Source organism: Herpailurus yagouaroundi, unplaced genomic scaffold (assembly GCF_014898765.1).
Source record: "Herpailurus yagouaroundi ecotype Mexico unplaced genomic scaffold, PumYag 205, whole genome shotgun sequence".
Classification (NCBI taxonomy): domain Eukaryota; kingdom Metazoa; phylum Chordata; class Mammalia; order Carnivora; family Felidae; genus Herpailurus; species Herpailurus yagouaroundi.
This window is the reverse complement of record NW_024412436.1, coordinates 3,532,432-3,547,492: the sequence shown is the minus strand read 5'-3', so window position 1 is coordinate 3,547,492 and position 15,061 is coordinate 3,532,432. Positions and strand designations below refer to the sequence as shown.

Below are 15,061 nucleotides of genomic sequence, written 5' to 3'. Positions count from 1 at the left end.
CCTTCCTTCCTTCCTTCCTTCCTTCCTTCCTTCCTTCCTTCCTTCCTCTCTTTCTTTTAAAAATTCTGAATCTAAAGCAGACTCCAGGCTCCGAGCTGTCCGCACAGACCCCGACACGGGGCTCGAACTCACGAGCTGTGAGATCATGACCTGAGCCGAAGTCGGACGCTCAACCAACTGAGCCACCCAGGTGCCCCTCTTCTTCCTTTATTCAGAGTTGGCTTACCAGCAGACAGCTGAATACTGTAAAACTAATCTTGTGATCTAATACTCATAACGCAACTCACACATTTAAGTGAGGATATACAGCAAATAAAAGAATAATATTAAGATTCATTCTGAAACGAACTTTAAAAGTTAATTGACCAAAACAGCTACAAAAATCTTACTGAAGAACAAAATTTGCTCGATGGTGCATCATTACAAACAGTTCGGGGCGTGCAGTCTACAGAGTCTGAAATTTTAACCTCAAATTGAAACTCTCAGTGATAGAAACTTTTTAAATGATTTGGTACAGCTAAAGATATTTTATTTCCTGCCTTAAAAATATACTCTTATCAAGGGTGCCTGGGTGGCTTAGTCAGTTAAGAGTTCAACTCTTGGTTTCTGCTCAAGTCATGATCTCACAGTTCATGAGTTTGGGTCCCGCATCGGGCTCTACACTGACAGTGCGGAGCCTGCTTGGGATTCTTTCTCTCTCCCTTGTTCTCTGCCCCTCCCCCACTAGTTCTTTCTCTCTCTCTTTTTCTACACACACACATACACACACTCCTTTTAAATACATGTGTAAAGGAAATGCTCTTGTGAGCATTTTTACAAATCATGGCTTGTCCGACCTGTCAAATGGGTTACTCATCCTGCCCTATGTATGACTGAGGTCTCTCTTGGGCACACCTGGGGAGGGGGGTACAACCAGAAATGTTCGGCAATGCCAACGACAACCTGGCATGTATGTCGGGTGATGCCAGCTTATGGATGAAAGGCCAGGATGAGACTTTCACACTGAGTAGCCTCTTTCCCGGATAGAACTCAGATTTCCAACCTAACGAAAGCACAGCCAAACATTTCGAAAAGCAACAAGGCTTCTGGCCAACCAAAACAGATGTTACAAAACCCGTGAGTGACAGCTCAGGATCTTTACCTGTAGACAACACCATAGGCGACAATGTAGACTTTCGTTTAGAGTCCATTTACTTAGACTGCACATAATTCTAACATTTGTGGGTGTTTGCAAAGTCTCACGGTGGATTGGAAGGAATGGCTTAGAGATAAGAGTTTTACTTCTCATCCTCTGTTTCAAGAGAGTCTGGGGAAGGACAACATATACCCAAAGTGATTTAAAAAAGTATTTATGGGACTCCTGGGTGGCTCAGTCAGTTAGATATCTGACTTTGGCTCAGGTCATGATCTCATGGTTTGTGAGTACGAGCCCCATGTCGGGCTCTGTGCTGACAGCTCAGAGCCTGGAGCCGGCTTCGGATTCTGTGTCTCCCTCTCTCTCTCTGCCCCTCCCCCCTTCAAAAATAAATAAACATTAAAAAAATTTTTTTAAAGGATCTTAGACACGTAAAGAAATAAACTCCAAACCATCTGGAAAATGTAATGATTCAAAATGACTTTTCTGTGCTCCGGATAACTGAGGTTTTCTGTGCAATTTTAGTTCATTTTGACATCTAAAATCTATGAGTTTTATTTCATTCAAGTGCAGATAAAATTATTAGCACTATTCAAGGCCAAGGCCTTCCTTCATCTAAGCTTCTGGAAACAAACTTTAACACCTGCACTGTGAAAAGCCATGACATAACCACACCAACAATGGCTGACCTTGGGTGTCAAACACGTGCCAAGAACTTTACATATATTATAACTAATCCCCGAAATAACCTTCATTGGGAGGAACTGCTATGCTCATCTCACAGATATAAAACTAAGGGTTAGGGGTAAATGAAATTGCCCAAATTTAAATATTTTTAAATGTCTATTTATTTTGGGGAGAGTGGGGGAGAGAGAGAGAGAGAGAGAGCGAGCGAGCACGCACAGTGGAGGTGCACAGAGACAGCGAGACAGAGAATCCGAAGCAGGCTCCATGGTGTCAGCACAAAGCCCAGTGTGGGGCTCAAACCCATGAACCATGAGATCATGACCTGAGCCAAAGTTGGACACTCAACTGACTGAGCCAGCCAGGCATCCAGAAATTGCCCACATTTAAAACCAGGTCATCCTGGTTCTAAAGCCAGCATTCTTTCCATGGCTATCTTTTCCTTCTAGCTAATGAGACTAGGTCTCCACATCCTTGGTGGGGCTCAAGGATTAATTCCCAGAGAAGTAGGATTAGTGTCAAGGTGGTGTCATTCCCTGGTTAGATGAGGCGGCCATAGGGGCAAGGATTGAGTCCTCTCTCAAGCCATCTCTCCAGTACCTACTTCTGCGAGAAAGGAATCTGGATTCTCATGTAGCTGGCTCGGTATGTAGTTAGTTGATTTCCATACTCCCCAAATTACTTCAAACCATAGAGGAAGGCTCTGGGCCAGAGTGAGTGTCAGGCAAGAGGATATTCTATTTTAACACGGAGGGTACACTAAAACGAACAGGCTTGTCTTTTACCATGCAGGGCACTCAACCTACTTACTAGATTTGCATCTCACTTCCAAAATAAAAATTCCACATTCCCCACCAATCTGTATTTGCCTTTCTCAGATTTAGGAGACTCATGGCAGTAATCGGGTGGCCAGTGGAGGGGGTGGGAGCATCTTAAATCGTTGCTCATAAAGGACTGGCTGTGGCGGAGCGTGGGAACAAATAAACAGTAAAGAAACGGGGGCAATGGTGCAAGGTTTGCTCCCTGTGCAAACAGCCCCGCTGGAGTACAAAGTCCACAAACCTTATCTCCTCCCCCATTTGAAATGGAACCTGGATGTGACATTTTGGGGGTTTTCCCCTCCGACATTCCATTGCTGAATTCTTGATGTAGTCATCTGGAAGTCTCATAGGTAGGTTAAATGGTTGTTTGCTATGCTGCCGTATGATTTTAAGAACACAAGAGAGACTCCTGTGCATGCTACCTCACTCAGAGTCTTGCCAAATTGGTTCTTTAAGATGCCTGAAATTTCACAGTTAATCCTTCATTGTTTTTCCTTAATCCAAAGATCGAGCACTAATGCAAATAGTCCTGGGAAGGGTAGTTCATTGACCTATTATCAGTCATATATACCTTAGTTGGAATGAGTTTGACGAATCAATTCACACAAGAAATAATAAATGTAAAAGTCACTTTGTAAGCCATAAATTGTCAGATAAATATGGAGTTATTTGAACATATTTTAAAGCTTTTTCACTGAGATATAACACAACTGGAATCCATGTTGATTGAAGACTCAATGTTACCATCACGTCTAATGTTTATCAAGTGTTTACTATATGCTAGACATTGTTCAAGGCTTTCATGACAACAAACCGATATGGGGCAGGTATGATTCTTATTCTCATTTTACAGATGAGAAAGATGAGGCAGAGAAATGCTAAGTAACTTTTCAAAAGTCACACAGCTAGTAAGTGTCTGAGCCAGGATTTGTACCAGGCAGTCTCCTTCTAGAACCTGCACTACAACCCACTTTCCTACTCAGTTGCTCTCTTCAAAGGTATGATGGCTGGAACACAGGGGAGGAAGAAGATTTGTGAATCATGAAGGGCCTGAAGTTATTTAAAACTGTTATTATACCAATATCTATTACAACATAGATACAATTTTCTTGTATCGGTGCTTATACCAGTATTGTGGTCTGAACGTCAGCATAACGGAAATAACTAGAATGATGTCAACAATAGGTGCTTACTATCATGTGTCTGATGTAGTCACTTTTATCACCTTCGTCCTCGTGATCTTTGCCCTCGTTGTCTTACCATCACTGTCGTTTATTGAGGGCTTCCCATGTTCCAGGAACCATGTGTTGTCCACTACCTAAACGATCTCACTTAATCCTCAAAGCAACCTTACGGCGTTGGTATAACCATTCCCATTTTATAGATGATAAAACTGAGGTTCAGAGATGTTAAGGCCATAGAGTCAAAAGCGATACAGCTGGAATGGGAACCTAAGTCTGCCTTCTAAGCGTACGTTCTTAACCACGTCACTATGTCCAAAATTTGAATCATACTTCTACAAGCACCACCACAAAATACCACGTATTAAGTGTGCTTTCTGTGTTGGCTTGGCCCTCTGTCAGGCTAGTCCTATCTCATGATTTCAAACGACAAACGACAGTTCGTGGGTTAAATCCAGCCAGCTGCCTGTTTCTGTATTAAAGTTTTACTGGGACCCAGACATACTCCTTCGCTTACACGTTGTCTGTGACTGCTTTTGCGCGAAAAGGTATTGTTGAGTAGTTACAAGAGAGATCCGAAGGCCAACGGTATTTGCCATCTGGCTCATCGCAGAAAAGTCTGTGGACCTCCCTGCCTTAAACCATTTTGCAAGGTGCATGTATTACTATTCTCATTTTACAGATGAACATACTGGAATTCAGGAAGATTAGGTAGCTTGTCCATCCAACTATAAGAGCAAGAACCTAGTGAGAACCCGAGGTCTAGATGACCCCAGAACTTGTTCATTTTCCTCTTTGAAACTTACAAAGGCAACAACTTTCGTAATTACCAGTTGAAGGAAAGGTTTCTCTAACATGTGGTTAACAATCTGCTTTTCAATGTTTGACACTGCTGTTAGAGTTGTACATTTTCCGCTGACAGGGGGATATTAAATTCCTCTTACCTTCTGAGAATTTACTGTATTTAATTCCTTGAGGGTGGATGCTCAAGGGCTTGTCTGCCTTATTCTTGAAGTGAACTTTCATGATATCTCCAACTTCCGCGTACAAAGTTGGCCCAAGAAGTCCTATGGAAACAAGGATTTATAATGGGTCTGTGTTCAGGACTACCAAAGACAGAGCTGCTAAGCATGAACCCCATGAGTAATGGCGGTCGTTCCTCCTGGTCCTGAGGCTGACCAGCTCATTGCCTCTACATGGCAGGCAGGTAAGGACAGGAAGGCAGAAATGCTTGGCTTGCGCCCAAAACAAGTCAAGAGAGAGGGGGAATAGTTCTGACCATGTCCGCCCCCATTCAGACCCACCATCATTTCTTGGAGATTACTGTCTTTGTCTTTGGTCAAGAAAAGAAAGATGGTCATTTTCAATTACACAAGGTGGTTTGAGGGAAGGTGACTGGCTCCATGAGATCTCCCTGAGGTGGGAGACCTCAGAGACCTCAGTGAAGTGAGGGAGCAAATCATGCAGTACTCTGGCCCTGAGGCAAGTTCAAAGTCCCTGAGGCAAGAGTGAGCTTGCTGGATCCAAAGAACTGTAAGAGAAATGGTGAGGGGTGAGAACAGATGAGGGAGGGGTGGGTCATGTGAGGCTTAGGGGGCATGGTAAGGACTCTGGATTTTCTCCTAAGTGAAATGGGAAATCACTGGGGTTTTGTGAAGAACATGTGTTCCTGAATGATTCTGATGTCCTTTAAATCTTGAGAACCTGTCACCATAAGTCCTATTTCAGACAAGTGACAAGAGTTGACCGCTCTCATTGCCAAGCCATCTGTAAACTCTGTGGGGCTGGCTTCTCTCCACTAGGAATCACAGGAGAGCAATATAATATCGATATAATATAATGATCATCACCACTGCCCATGAATGCCAGTTGAAGTCTGTGACCACAGAGCAAATCTTCAAGGAGATATTAACATACCCATTTTACAGATGAGGAAACTGAGCCTCAGAGAGTTTCAACATCTTGCCCAATAGTATGTAGCTAATTAGAGGCAGCTAACCTATCAGACTCTACATACTGGGCCTTTAACCACCTTTTAATAGTCCACCCTCACGCTATATGTATTCATTCACTCAAAACATATTCATTGAGTGCCCACATTGTCCTAGCTGTCAGCATTGTAATGGTGAGTAAAATAGGCACCTTCACAGAGCTTACAAAAAAGGTAGGAAAGCCAGATTTTAACAAATAATCCCACCAACATTTGATGACAAACTATGGTAAGTATTATGAAAGCCAAGTACAGTACACCCTGAAGAACATTTTACAGAGGGATTTCGTCCAATCTTGGATGCATGGAGGGGATCAGGGTTGGGAAATACTTCCTTGAGGAAGCGATGTTTTAACTGAAGCCAAAGTGGGATTAGCACGTGCAAAGGGTCCGCGGCACCAAAAAACTTGGCCTCTTTGGAGAACTGGCAAATGGCCATGGCGAAGGTGAAGCTTAACAGGCAAGAGAAAGGAGCAGAAAGTGAGGCTGAAGGCATAGTCAGAGCCCTGTCATGTAGGGCCTTCTGGGCCATTTAGAGTTTTCCTCTAAGAGTATCTGAAAGCCATTAGAGAGTTTTTAGCAGAAGTGAGACATGGACCAGATTTGGGGTTTTAAATCTCTGGCTGTGTTGGTGGAGGATGAGCCGAGGAGAATCCAGAGTGGATGTTGAGAGAGCAGATAGAAGGTTCCAGGGGGGGTTGATGTTGGTGAGTTACCGTAAAGTTACAGTAGCGGAGGTGATAAGAACATGCTAGAGAGCTCTTAGGAGACCAGACTGCCAGGCTCAATGGATGGGATACGGGTGGAGGGTGAGGGGTCCAAGTTGCTGTGGATGGTCGGTGACACTCTGGCTGGGCAGCTGGGTGCAGGAAGGTGTTATTCTCTGAAAGGGAGGCCACTGTGGGAAGGTTTTGTTTGGTGGGCGTGGTAGGCAGAATGAAGGCCCTCCCTGAGGTGTCCCCATCTTAACTATTGGGACCTGAGAATACGCTACCTTATATGGCCGAAGGGGTTCTGCCCCTTGGGAATGATGAAGATCAGGATGTTGAAATGATAATGGATGTCGAAAGGATGTTTCAATGGATGTTGAAAGATAGGATGTCTACCTATTGGCAAAGAGAAAATGGGACTTCTGAGACAGAGGCCCTATCTTTCTCTGCTCCTATCTTTTTACCCACAGTTTTCTTTTTTTTTAAGTTCATTTATTTTTGAGAGAGAGACAGAGAGAGAGAGCACGAGCAGAGGAGGGGCAGGATGTGAAGCGGGCTCTGCTCTGACAGCAGGGAGCCCAATGCGGGGCTCGGACCCATGAACCACGCGATTGTGACTGGAGCCAAACTTGGGAGCTTAACGGACTGAGCCACCCAGCTGCCCCAGGACCCAGTTTTCTTATTCCTTTCGCTGAGCTCCCAGTGCTAGACTTTATGCTGATCATGTGCCTGAAGCTTTTTGTTTGTTTATGTGTTAGCTCTGCACAGGGCCAGTGAGGTCATGTCGTTCAATCCTCGTTTTGGAGACAGTGACAAAGCCCAGGACATGGGGGCAGGGAGGGTGGCTTGCTCAAGGTCAGTCACTGGGTGGCACTGCTGGGGTGAGAACTCAAACCTCCGGACTCTTGAACCTTTCTCTCCCACCTCGCACAGAGCGGGTTCAGAAGCCCCCCTTTCCTGAAATGCTTCCAGTGTCTACACCATTTCTGACTCCTGACCACATCTGGCTCCACTGGCTGACCTCTCTCTTCTGGCTGCTGCCCTCCGTCCTAGCTGCCGACAGAAGCCCCCACTGGCTATTCCCACCCGCTGGGATGCCCCGGAGCCCACAAGAGGGCTATGGTGTCACAGCGTGCACCGGTTTTGTTGCCATGGGCGCCTCGCCCTGGCAATTTGTCTGTTGGCATCATGGGGCTGCAAATGCCCGGTGCCCAGGATAAGTCTTCTAAGTTATTTAACCTAATAAGACCTCTTGCTGCAGTGAGCGACGTGGAATGTTTATTTGCCTCCCTTTCGGTTTCTTCGGAATTAAGGCAAAACAAAGCGATGTGTTCGTAAGTGCACCCCAAATGCCTCCCCGCACGTGGGCGAACACAGGCCTGGACGTTGTCTGCGCCGCCGTTCAGCTCCTCCGTCGGCCAGATGGCCGGAGACCCATCCCACCCTCTCCTCGGTGGCCGACAGTGAGGTGGGGGGAAGGAGCCACCTATCTCGCGGTCCCAAGAAGGTAGCGCAGCATGTACCAAATGGTTTTGGACTTGAAAACTATTAGCTGGCTATGAAGCCAGCTAACCAGCCCCCTGCTCTCAAGGTGAACAACGCACTACAGAAAACAGGAAAGCCCGTCGTGGGGTTATTTTAAAGCCCCTTCAGGGGCAAACATTTCTTAATCCTCCTGGAAAAAATTCGGAGTCAAAACTAATCCTTTTCAAGCCCCGGACAGGATTCCCGAAAATGAGACTGGCCCCTCCACCTGTCCGCGGGTCCTCAAACCTCGCTGGACAGGCACCTTCAGACCTCTGGTCCTACAGCCTGGCCCCCACCCGCAATTCGAATGACTCCTGGGCTCACGCTGCAGAAGTGGCACATGACTGGCTCCAGGTTCGGCTAGAATCGTACCCGCCAGATGGGTGGAGGAGGAAACAGGGAAAAGGTACCAATGACACAGGACCAGGCTGGGGGATGGGGCAGGTCACATAGTCAATGGTTTAAACCCAGAGCTTCTCAGGCTTTTCCTTTACCCCAAATTTGCCCCACTCTATCAGCTACTGTAGAGATCCAGTGAATAAAATACTACCCTTGCCCTTCAGGGGTTCATCGTTAAGTGACTTGGGGAGTTCAGGAAGGGGCTCCTTTTAAAACAGGTGTTAGGGGCGCCTGGGTGGCGCAGTCAGTTAAGCGTCCGACTTCAGCCAGGTCACGATCTCGCGGTCCGTGGGTTCGAGCCCCGCGTCGGGCTCTGGGCTGATGGCTCGGAGCCTGGAGCCTGCTTCTGATTCTGTGTCTCCCTCTCTCTCTGCCCCTCCCCCGTTCATGCTCTGTCTCTCTCTGTCCCAAAAATAAACGTTGAAAAAAAAAAAAATTTTAAAACAGGTGTTAAAATGCCTCAGAATTCACATAAAACAAATGCGTAATGAGAAATACAGGGGTTGACAGAGAGGTGATGTTGTAAGTGCACAGGGCTTACACATAAATTAATGATCAGGTCTACTTTTATTTTTAAGTTTGTTTATTTATTTAGTTTTAGATGGGGGAGGGGCAGAGAGAGAGGGAGAGAGAGAATCCCAAGCTCCACGCTGTCAGCACAAAGCCCCACTCTGGGCTCGATCCCACGAACCGTGAGATCAAGCAAGACCTGAGCTCAAATCAAGAGTTGGACGCTCAACGTACCGAGCCACCCAGGCGCCCTGATTAAGGTCTACTTCTAATTAATGAGGTTGAATCAGGAAATGTCCTCAAAAGTTAATCATCTCAAAGGATTTTGATCACAGCACTCTCCTCTCCAAAACCTATCAATGACTCCTTCGTGGCTAAAAGAGAGTCTCCAGGCTGGCACTGGCCTTTCCATCACTCAGCACAGTGGCTGACACCGACCCGAGATTCAATTCAGTCACTTGGCAAAAGCCACACAAGGCAAGGCTCTAAACACCTGCCCAGTTCTGCTTCTCTCCAGGCCTAATGAATATGTTTCCCAGCTCATTTTCCCCTCACCCACCTACTATTTAATTTAATTAAATAGTTCTGAAGTATCTGTCGTACATACCAAGCGTGGAGCCAGAGCTATGAAAGTGAATAGACTCTGTGACAGAGGACGGGAGATCCTTGAGCTTTCTGCCCTCAACTACAAACTTAATTTTATTGGTAACCTTATCGTCTGTTGCCTCGCCAGCCCCCGTGAAGGTGGTATCTCATCTATCTCCAGCTAATTCGGCCCAAGCTTTGAATCCCCTCACTTCCTGTTTCTTCTGAATCTGGTTCCAGCAATTATTCTCTCTCAGATAGTGTTATCCTCCCCCTTTCCACTGGAGTCTTCCCCTGAGCCCTTAGGTATTTTAAGTCACTGTATTCTTGTTTGCAAAACTCCAAAATTGTTGATTTGTGACTGAAGGGCAGGCTCCAGCCAAGGGAAGACTGAAGGTAAAGGGCGGTCAGAGGAGGCAGGACAGGACAGTTTGCACGGAGAGACAGAAGGAGGAGTTTGGGAAAGTTGACCCTCTTCAGTTGGTCAGTGTGGGAGGATGAGGGAATTATTGACCAGGGGGCCCAGCTGGAGGAAGTTCTCTCTTAACGGCCTCTATCATTCCCGCGGAATATAGTACCATATTCAAGATCCCAAAAACCCACTCGACCCACTTGCCTTGACTTAAGAAGAGAGGAGGGAAAAGGGGAGATTTCTCTTTGAAACTGATAGCTGTTGTACGTCTCACACCACAAATAAAACAGGAGAAGAGATGGGAAAATCGAGGCAAAAGAATCAGCCACATATGGTCCCTTTGAGTGAGTCTAGGGACCCAGACGGAGGCACCGGATTATTTGTTAAGGTTCATCCACACTCAAGGATAAGAAAGACAAGGTAAGGTTCTGTCTTGTCCACTACCGCCTGCTTCGATGCCCAGCCCATCGTGGGTGCTCAACGGTAGTCTGTTCAATGCGTGAATAAACTTCAAAGTTCAAACACTTCAAAGTTTTGTCGAGCTTTTTGATCAATGTCAAAAACAGCCAGCTTCCTGGCCATGTCACCTCATGGGCAAGAAGGGCCCCCTGCCTTGAAATTCTCAAAAATATGAACCAGGGGCCCCACATTTTCTCTTTGCACTTGGACCCCACACATTCTGTAGCCTGAACTGGTTAAAAACAACCAAAGCATGCATTTCTACAAACATGGTGCTAAATAGACGGTTTACATATATATGAATATCAAATTATTCATAGAGGTTTATCTGCAAAATTAAATGGTATACTTCGGGCTTACCTGAAATTTTGGATCGTGGTTTTTCTTTCTGAAAATATGGTTCGTATTCTCTGTAGACAATTTTCTGAAAGGAAGTTGCAAAAGGATTCGAACTAGAAATAAAATACAAAAATTAATTTGAAAGGCATTTAAGACATCTATATCTCATCACAAGACAGGTGGCTTTCTCATGTCCTCAGATATGTGGTAGGAATACCAGTATTTCAATTGTGTTTCAGAAACCCAAGATTTTATAAACATGAATAATACGTGAAGTTAATAAAACAATTATTGATCTCTTTAAGAATATTCTGTTGAAATAACTGTTCTTTCCCAAATTGAGTCTGCCTTAACTAATGTACTCAAAATCCATTTTCTTTTTTTTTCTTTTTTTGTTTAATCTTTATTCATTTTTGACAGAGAGAGAGAGCATGGGAGGAACAGAGAGAGAGGGAGACACAGAATCCGAAGCAGGCTCCAGGCTCCGAGCTGTCAGCACAGAGCCCAATGCGAGGCTCGAACCCATGAACCACAAGATCACGACCTGAGCTGAAGTCAGATGCTCAACCGACTGAGCCACCCAGGTGCCCCAGGATCCATTTTCTAAAAAAGGACCTAAGATCATCGTGTGAACCCAAACGTTAGGCTTAGATTTTAAATGACTAAACCCACAACCAAATCCTCTATGAATAAATACATGGGCAATTCTTTAACTGATGAATCAAATACATATGTAAATTACCTGAGGAACATGGCAAAAAATCACTGATTTGGTGGACCCTATTTCTAGCTGAGAAGTTGGAGATGGGCTAATGGAGTAAAAGCCCTGGGGATTCACCCTGGAAACAAACAAATGAAAAACCCACGTCTCAGAAAATGTTGAGTAACTTGTCCCGACGAGGATCAATGGAAAAGTGGCAGAGCCAAGACTCAAAGAGGTGAAACCCTTGTATTCATGGTAAAGTATCACAGAAGGGGAGTCAGGGAGAGCACTGAGCTTGCTTCTGGCCTTTTTTCCTTCGGCATCGCTAAAGCTGGGCACAGCGTTCCTACTGCGGTCTTCCAGATGAAAGTAAATGGGAAGGTAGTTGGGGGAAATTTCTCAAAACTGTCTAAACCCGTTGAACAAACTGGCTTTGTGAGGCTTCCTAATCCAGACAGGGTGCCCCCCCCCCCCTAAAATCAGGGCCTCACAGAATGGGATACTCACCACCTTTGCTGCAGTGTCTATACAGTGCAGTGGTTAAGACAACACGTTGTGGACTCAGTGTCTGGGGTTGAATCCTGTGTCTACCCCTTATTAGCTGTCTAACCTTGAACAATGTACTTAATCCATTTGTGCCTCAGTTTCTACAAGTGTGAGATGAGAATAATAGTAAAATCTTCAAGAGGCTGTTACAAGTATTACATAAACGGCTACCTGCAAAGGGCCTGGAGCCAGCGCGTTGTAAATATCCAATTCGTGCTAACTAGTCATATTTTTAAGAGGTAATAAAAGTTGGTTTTTAGTCTCCATGTTTTCCTACCAAGCAGAAAAATCGTTAATTGCAGTAATTCTTAAACTTTTTAAAATGTGGGATACAAGAATTGTGTTAATGTTTGGGGGCAGAATTTAAGGAAGTAGGAGTAAAGTGTTTTGGAAATGAGTAGTTAGCTATTCAAGGTACTGGGTTCTCAGTCACTGAAAGCGTTCAGTAGAAACTAGACAACCACTTGGGGGGTGGGATTGGTGCTTAGGGTTGGGGGGGAGAAGAAGGTCAAACATCGATGTTAAAAATGAACAAAATTACCTCTGAGAGTTCTTAGAACCCAAGAATCTTAAGATTCCATATGGTAGCTGTGTCCCTCATGTTGGAATCCATTTATATTTATTTAATCTTTAGTACATTCGAAAACAACCCTCCCCTCCCCCACCCCCGATCCTGAAATACATGACCACGGATGATGGCATAAAAGCTTTACTAAGCAGAATCAGACTTTTGTGTGGGGTGTGTATTTTAATTTTTGTTCAATAAGGGTATATTTTCTACCATATTTCACTGTATATATTGTGTGTATATCCGGAGGTATATCTGTTTTGATTTCGAACAACTGAATTGCTATTCAAAAATAATCTAAGTAGAAAGCTGAAAATAATAGGATTTCCAACAACAGGCATGATGAATTTTTCATTTATGAGGATGCTCTAAAACTGATTTGATCATAATAAGAATCATATAAAGCTAGAACCCTAGAGGGGGAAAAAATATATGTTTTCGTTTTCAATACCGGTTACCTACATACGTGTAAGTGACTGAACAAGTTTCCTTAGGGAAATTTTCAAAAACATTTACTTCAGACTTCAAACAAGAATAATGGATATATGTCACCTCTCAAAGGCATTCTCCTGCTAATACTGGATGAAGTAAGAGGGGAGATCTTTGCTTTGTGCTAAAATACACTTTGGCAAAGAATGGAATTGTCTAGACCGATCTCCTTAAAGTGAGTGCCATTCAGCTGCGGGTGCGGGCCACTTGAGCACAATCTCTGAGTTTAAGCAGCCAGATACACGGGTTAGATTTTTCACTAGAAAGTGCCAGAGAGAGAAATGACATGTTTTGAGGTTCAAAGATATTGACAGTTGGCCTAGGTTATCATTCTATGGTTTGGGCGCAATAATTGGCACCAGGGTTATGACTCTTACGCGAATTCCGGAAACTCAACCACAGGGTGAGGGGATCGGATAACCAGTCCTGGTGCCCTGTGGACTCACCATGTGACTCAGGCTTTTGCCCTGTGTGGTTCTGCTTGTCATTTTCGGAGTCAACTACAGAAGGAAGAACAAACTTCCAAGCACAAGCACGGGGTGCCCCCGCGAAGGCAGCAAGCTGTTACTGTCTGCCCACTAGCAACAGAGATTAATGTTAGGAAGCCTGTTATTTTCTTCGGGGTTTCTGGCAGTTTCCTAAGGCTGTGGGTGCGATCTAGATAGATCATCGACTTGAAAGACAATATTTAAAATAAATTTTTTGAATAAGGATTTCTTCTTATTACAAGACCAAGATAGTATGTAGTACCCTCCAAAATAACCCAGTTACAAAGCAATTCTTTGAAGGATCTAATGCTACACAAGACTCTTGAAATATTACATTATTTTTTGGCAGATTGCTTTGGTTTTGTAATTGTAAAAGAGGAACATGTCTTTCACAATCATGTAAACTGTGATGTTAAGTTAAAAAAAAAAAACTTGAGTCACACTGAGAGGTTTACCATTAAAAAGTATAAAAATATAACTGGAAATAGTGAGTAGGTCCTATAATTTGTTTCATTGCTGGGAAGTCTTATTTTTTTAACCTTTCAATTAGGAAAAATAGTTTGCAATTCAAAGACAGAGTTTTATTATTTCAGCCACCTTTTCGTTACATATGTCTGTTAACAGGGACCCTTCCAAAATAGCCCGGGGTAGACTTTATCCCAGGGACTAAGAATGTGAATAAAACGAGCCACATGAAGCGGAAGACAAGGTAAAGGAACAAACATGTTGCACATTTACGGACCGATGATGGTTTGAAAGTCATTTGTAAGAACACAACAAAATTGTGGCAATTTGGCGACCGCGATTGGACACTCTGCTTGTAATGAAGGCCAAAGCGTGCATCTTTAGTTTTACCACAGGACGCCATGTGGAGGACGAAATAAGTCATATGTAACTAGAGGTTCTAGAAAAAACACGAGCCTTCCAATATTCTGGCCTGGGACTTCGCAGGAAGGGCGAATGAGGTGCTTCTGCATCCATCACCGCACTCAACCCCCAGTGAGCCGCTCTAACGAAACTGTATTCACCAACTCTTGAAAGCGGCACCTGTGTCTCCCATAACCTCGGAAGGACACACACTGCATCGTGGACTACGCTGCCCCGCTAGAAGCAAAACTGGCAATTCTGTTTCCAAACTTAGCGATAAGGTTTTTTGCTTTTTTGTTTTTTCCGCTCTGTTTTGCTGCGCAAGCCCCGCGATTGCAAAGGAAAAGCTCCCTACAAGAGGTAACTTGATGCTCCCCGGGGGGGGGGGGGGGGGGACCCCCCCCCCCCCCCACACCCCCCCCCGCGGGGGGGGGGGGGGGGGGAAGCCCACCGGCCACCACAGCCGCCTCACCTCGGGTCTGCGGGCTCGGGGCGGTAGTCCCAACGGATGCCCTGCGCGGCCACGTAGAACTGCCTCAGCCGCGCCGCCTCGGCCCCCGGGCGCCCCCAGCCTGCGCAGCCGGCGCCCAGGACCACCAGGACCCAGAGGCGCGGGCAGCCCGGGGCCATGGCTGCTTCCCCGCTCCC

General features: G+C 45.1%; 1 protein-coding gene across 2 annotated transcripts in view; it reads right to left on the bottom strand.

The window, feature by feature from the left end:
- Positions 1-15,055, bottom strand: part of F5 (coagulation factor V) — a 75,690-nt gene extending 60,635 nt beyond the window's left edge. For both annotated transcript variants that reach the window (XM_040451722.1, XM_040451724.1), the window contains exons 1-3: positions 14,886-15,055; positions 10,774-10,865; positions 4,766-4,888 (exon numbers count right to left, since the gene is read on the bottom strand). In XM_040451722.1, the coding sequence (XP_040307656.1) occupies positions 4,766-4,888; positions 10,774-10,865; positions 14,886-15,043 (373 nt within the window). In that variant the 5' untranslated portion in view covers positions 15,044-15,055. The remainder of the gene's footprint in view (positions 1-4,765; positions 4,889-10,773; positions 10,866-14,885) is intronic.
- Positions 15,056-15,061: the final 6 nt, after the last annotated feature.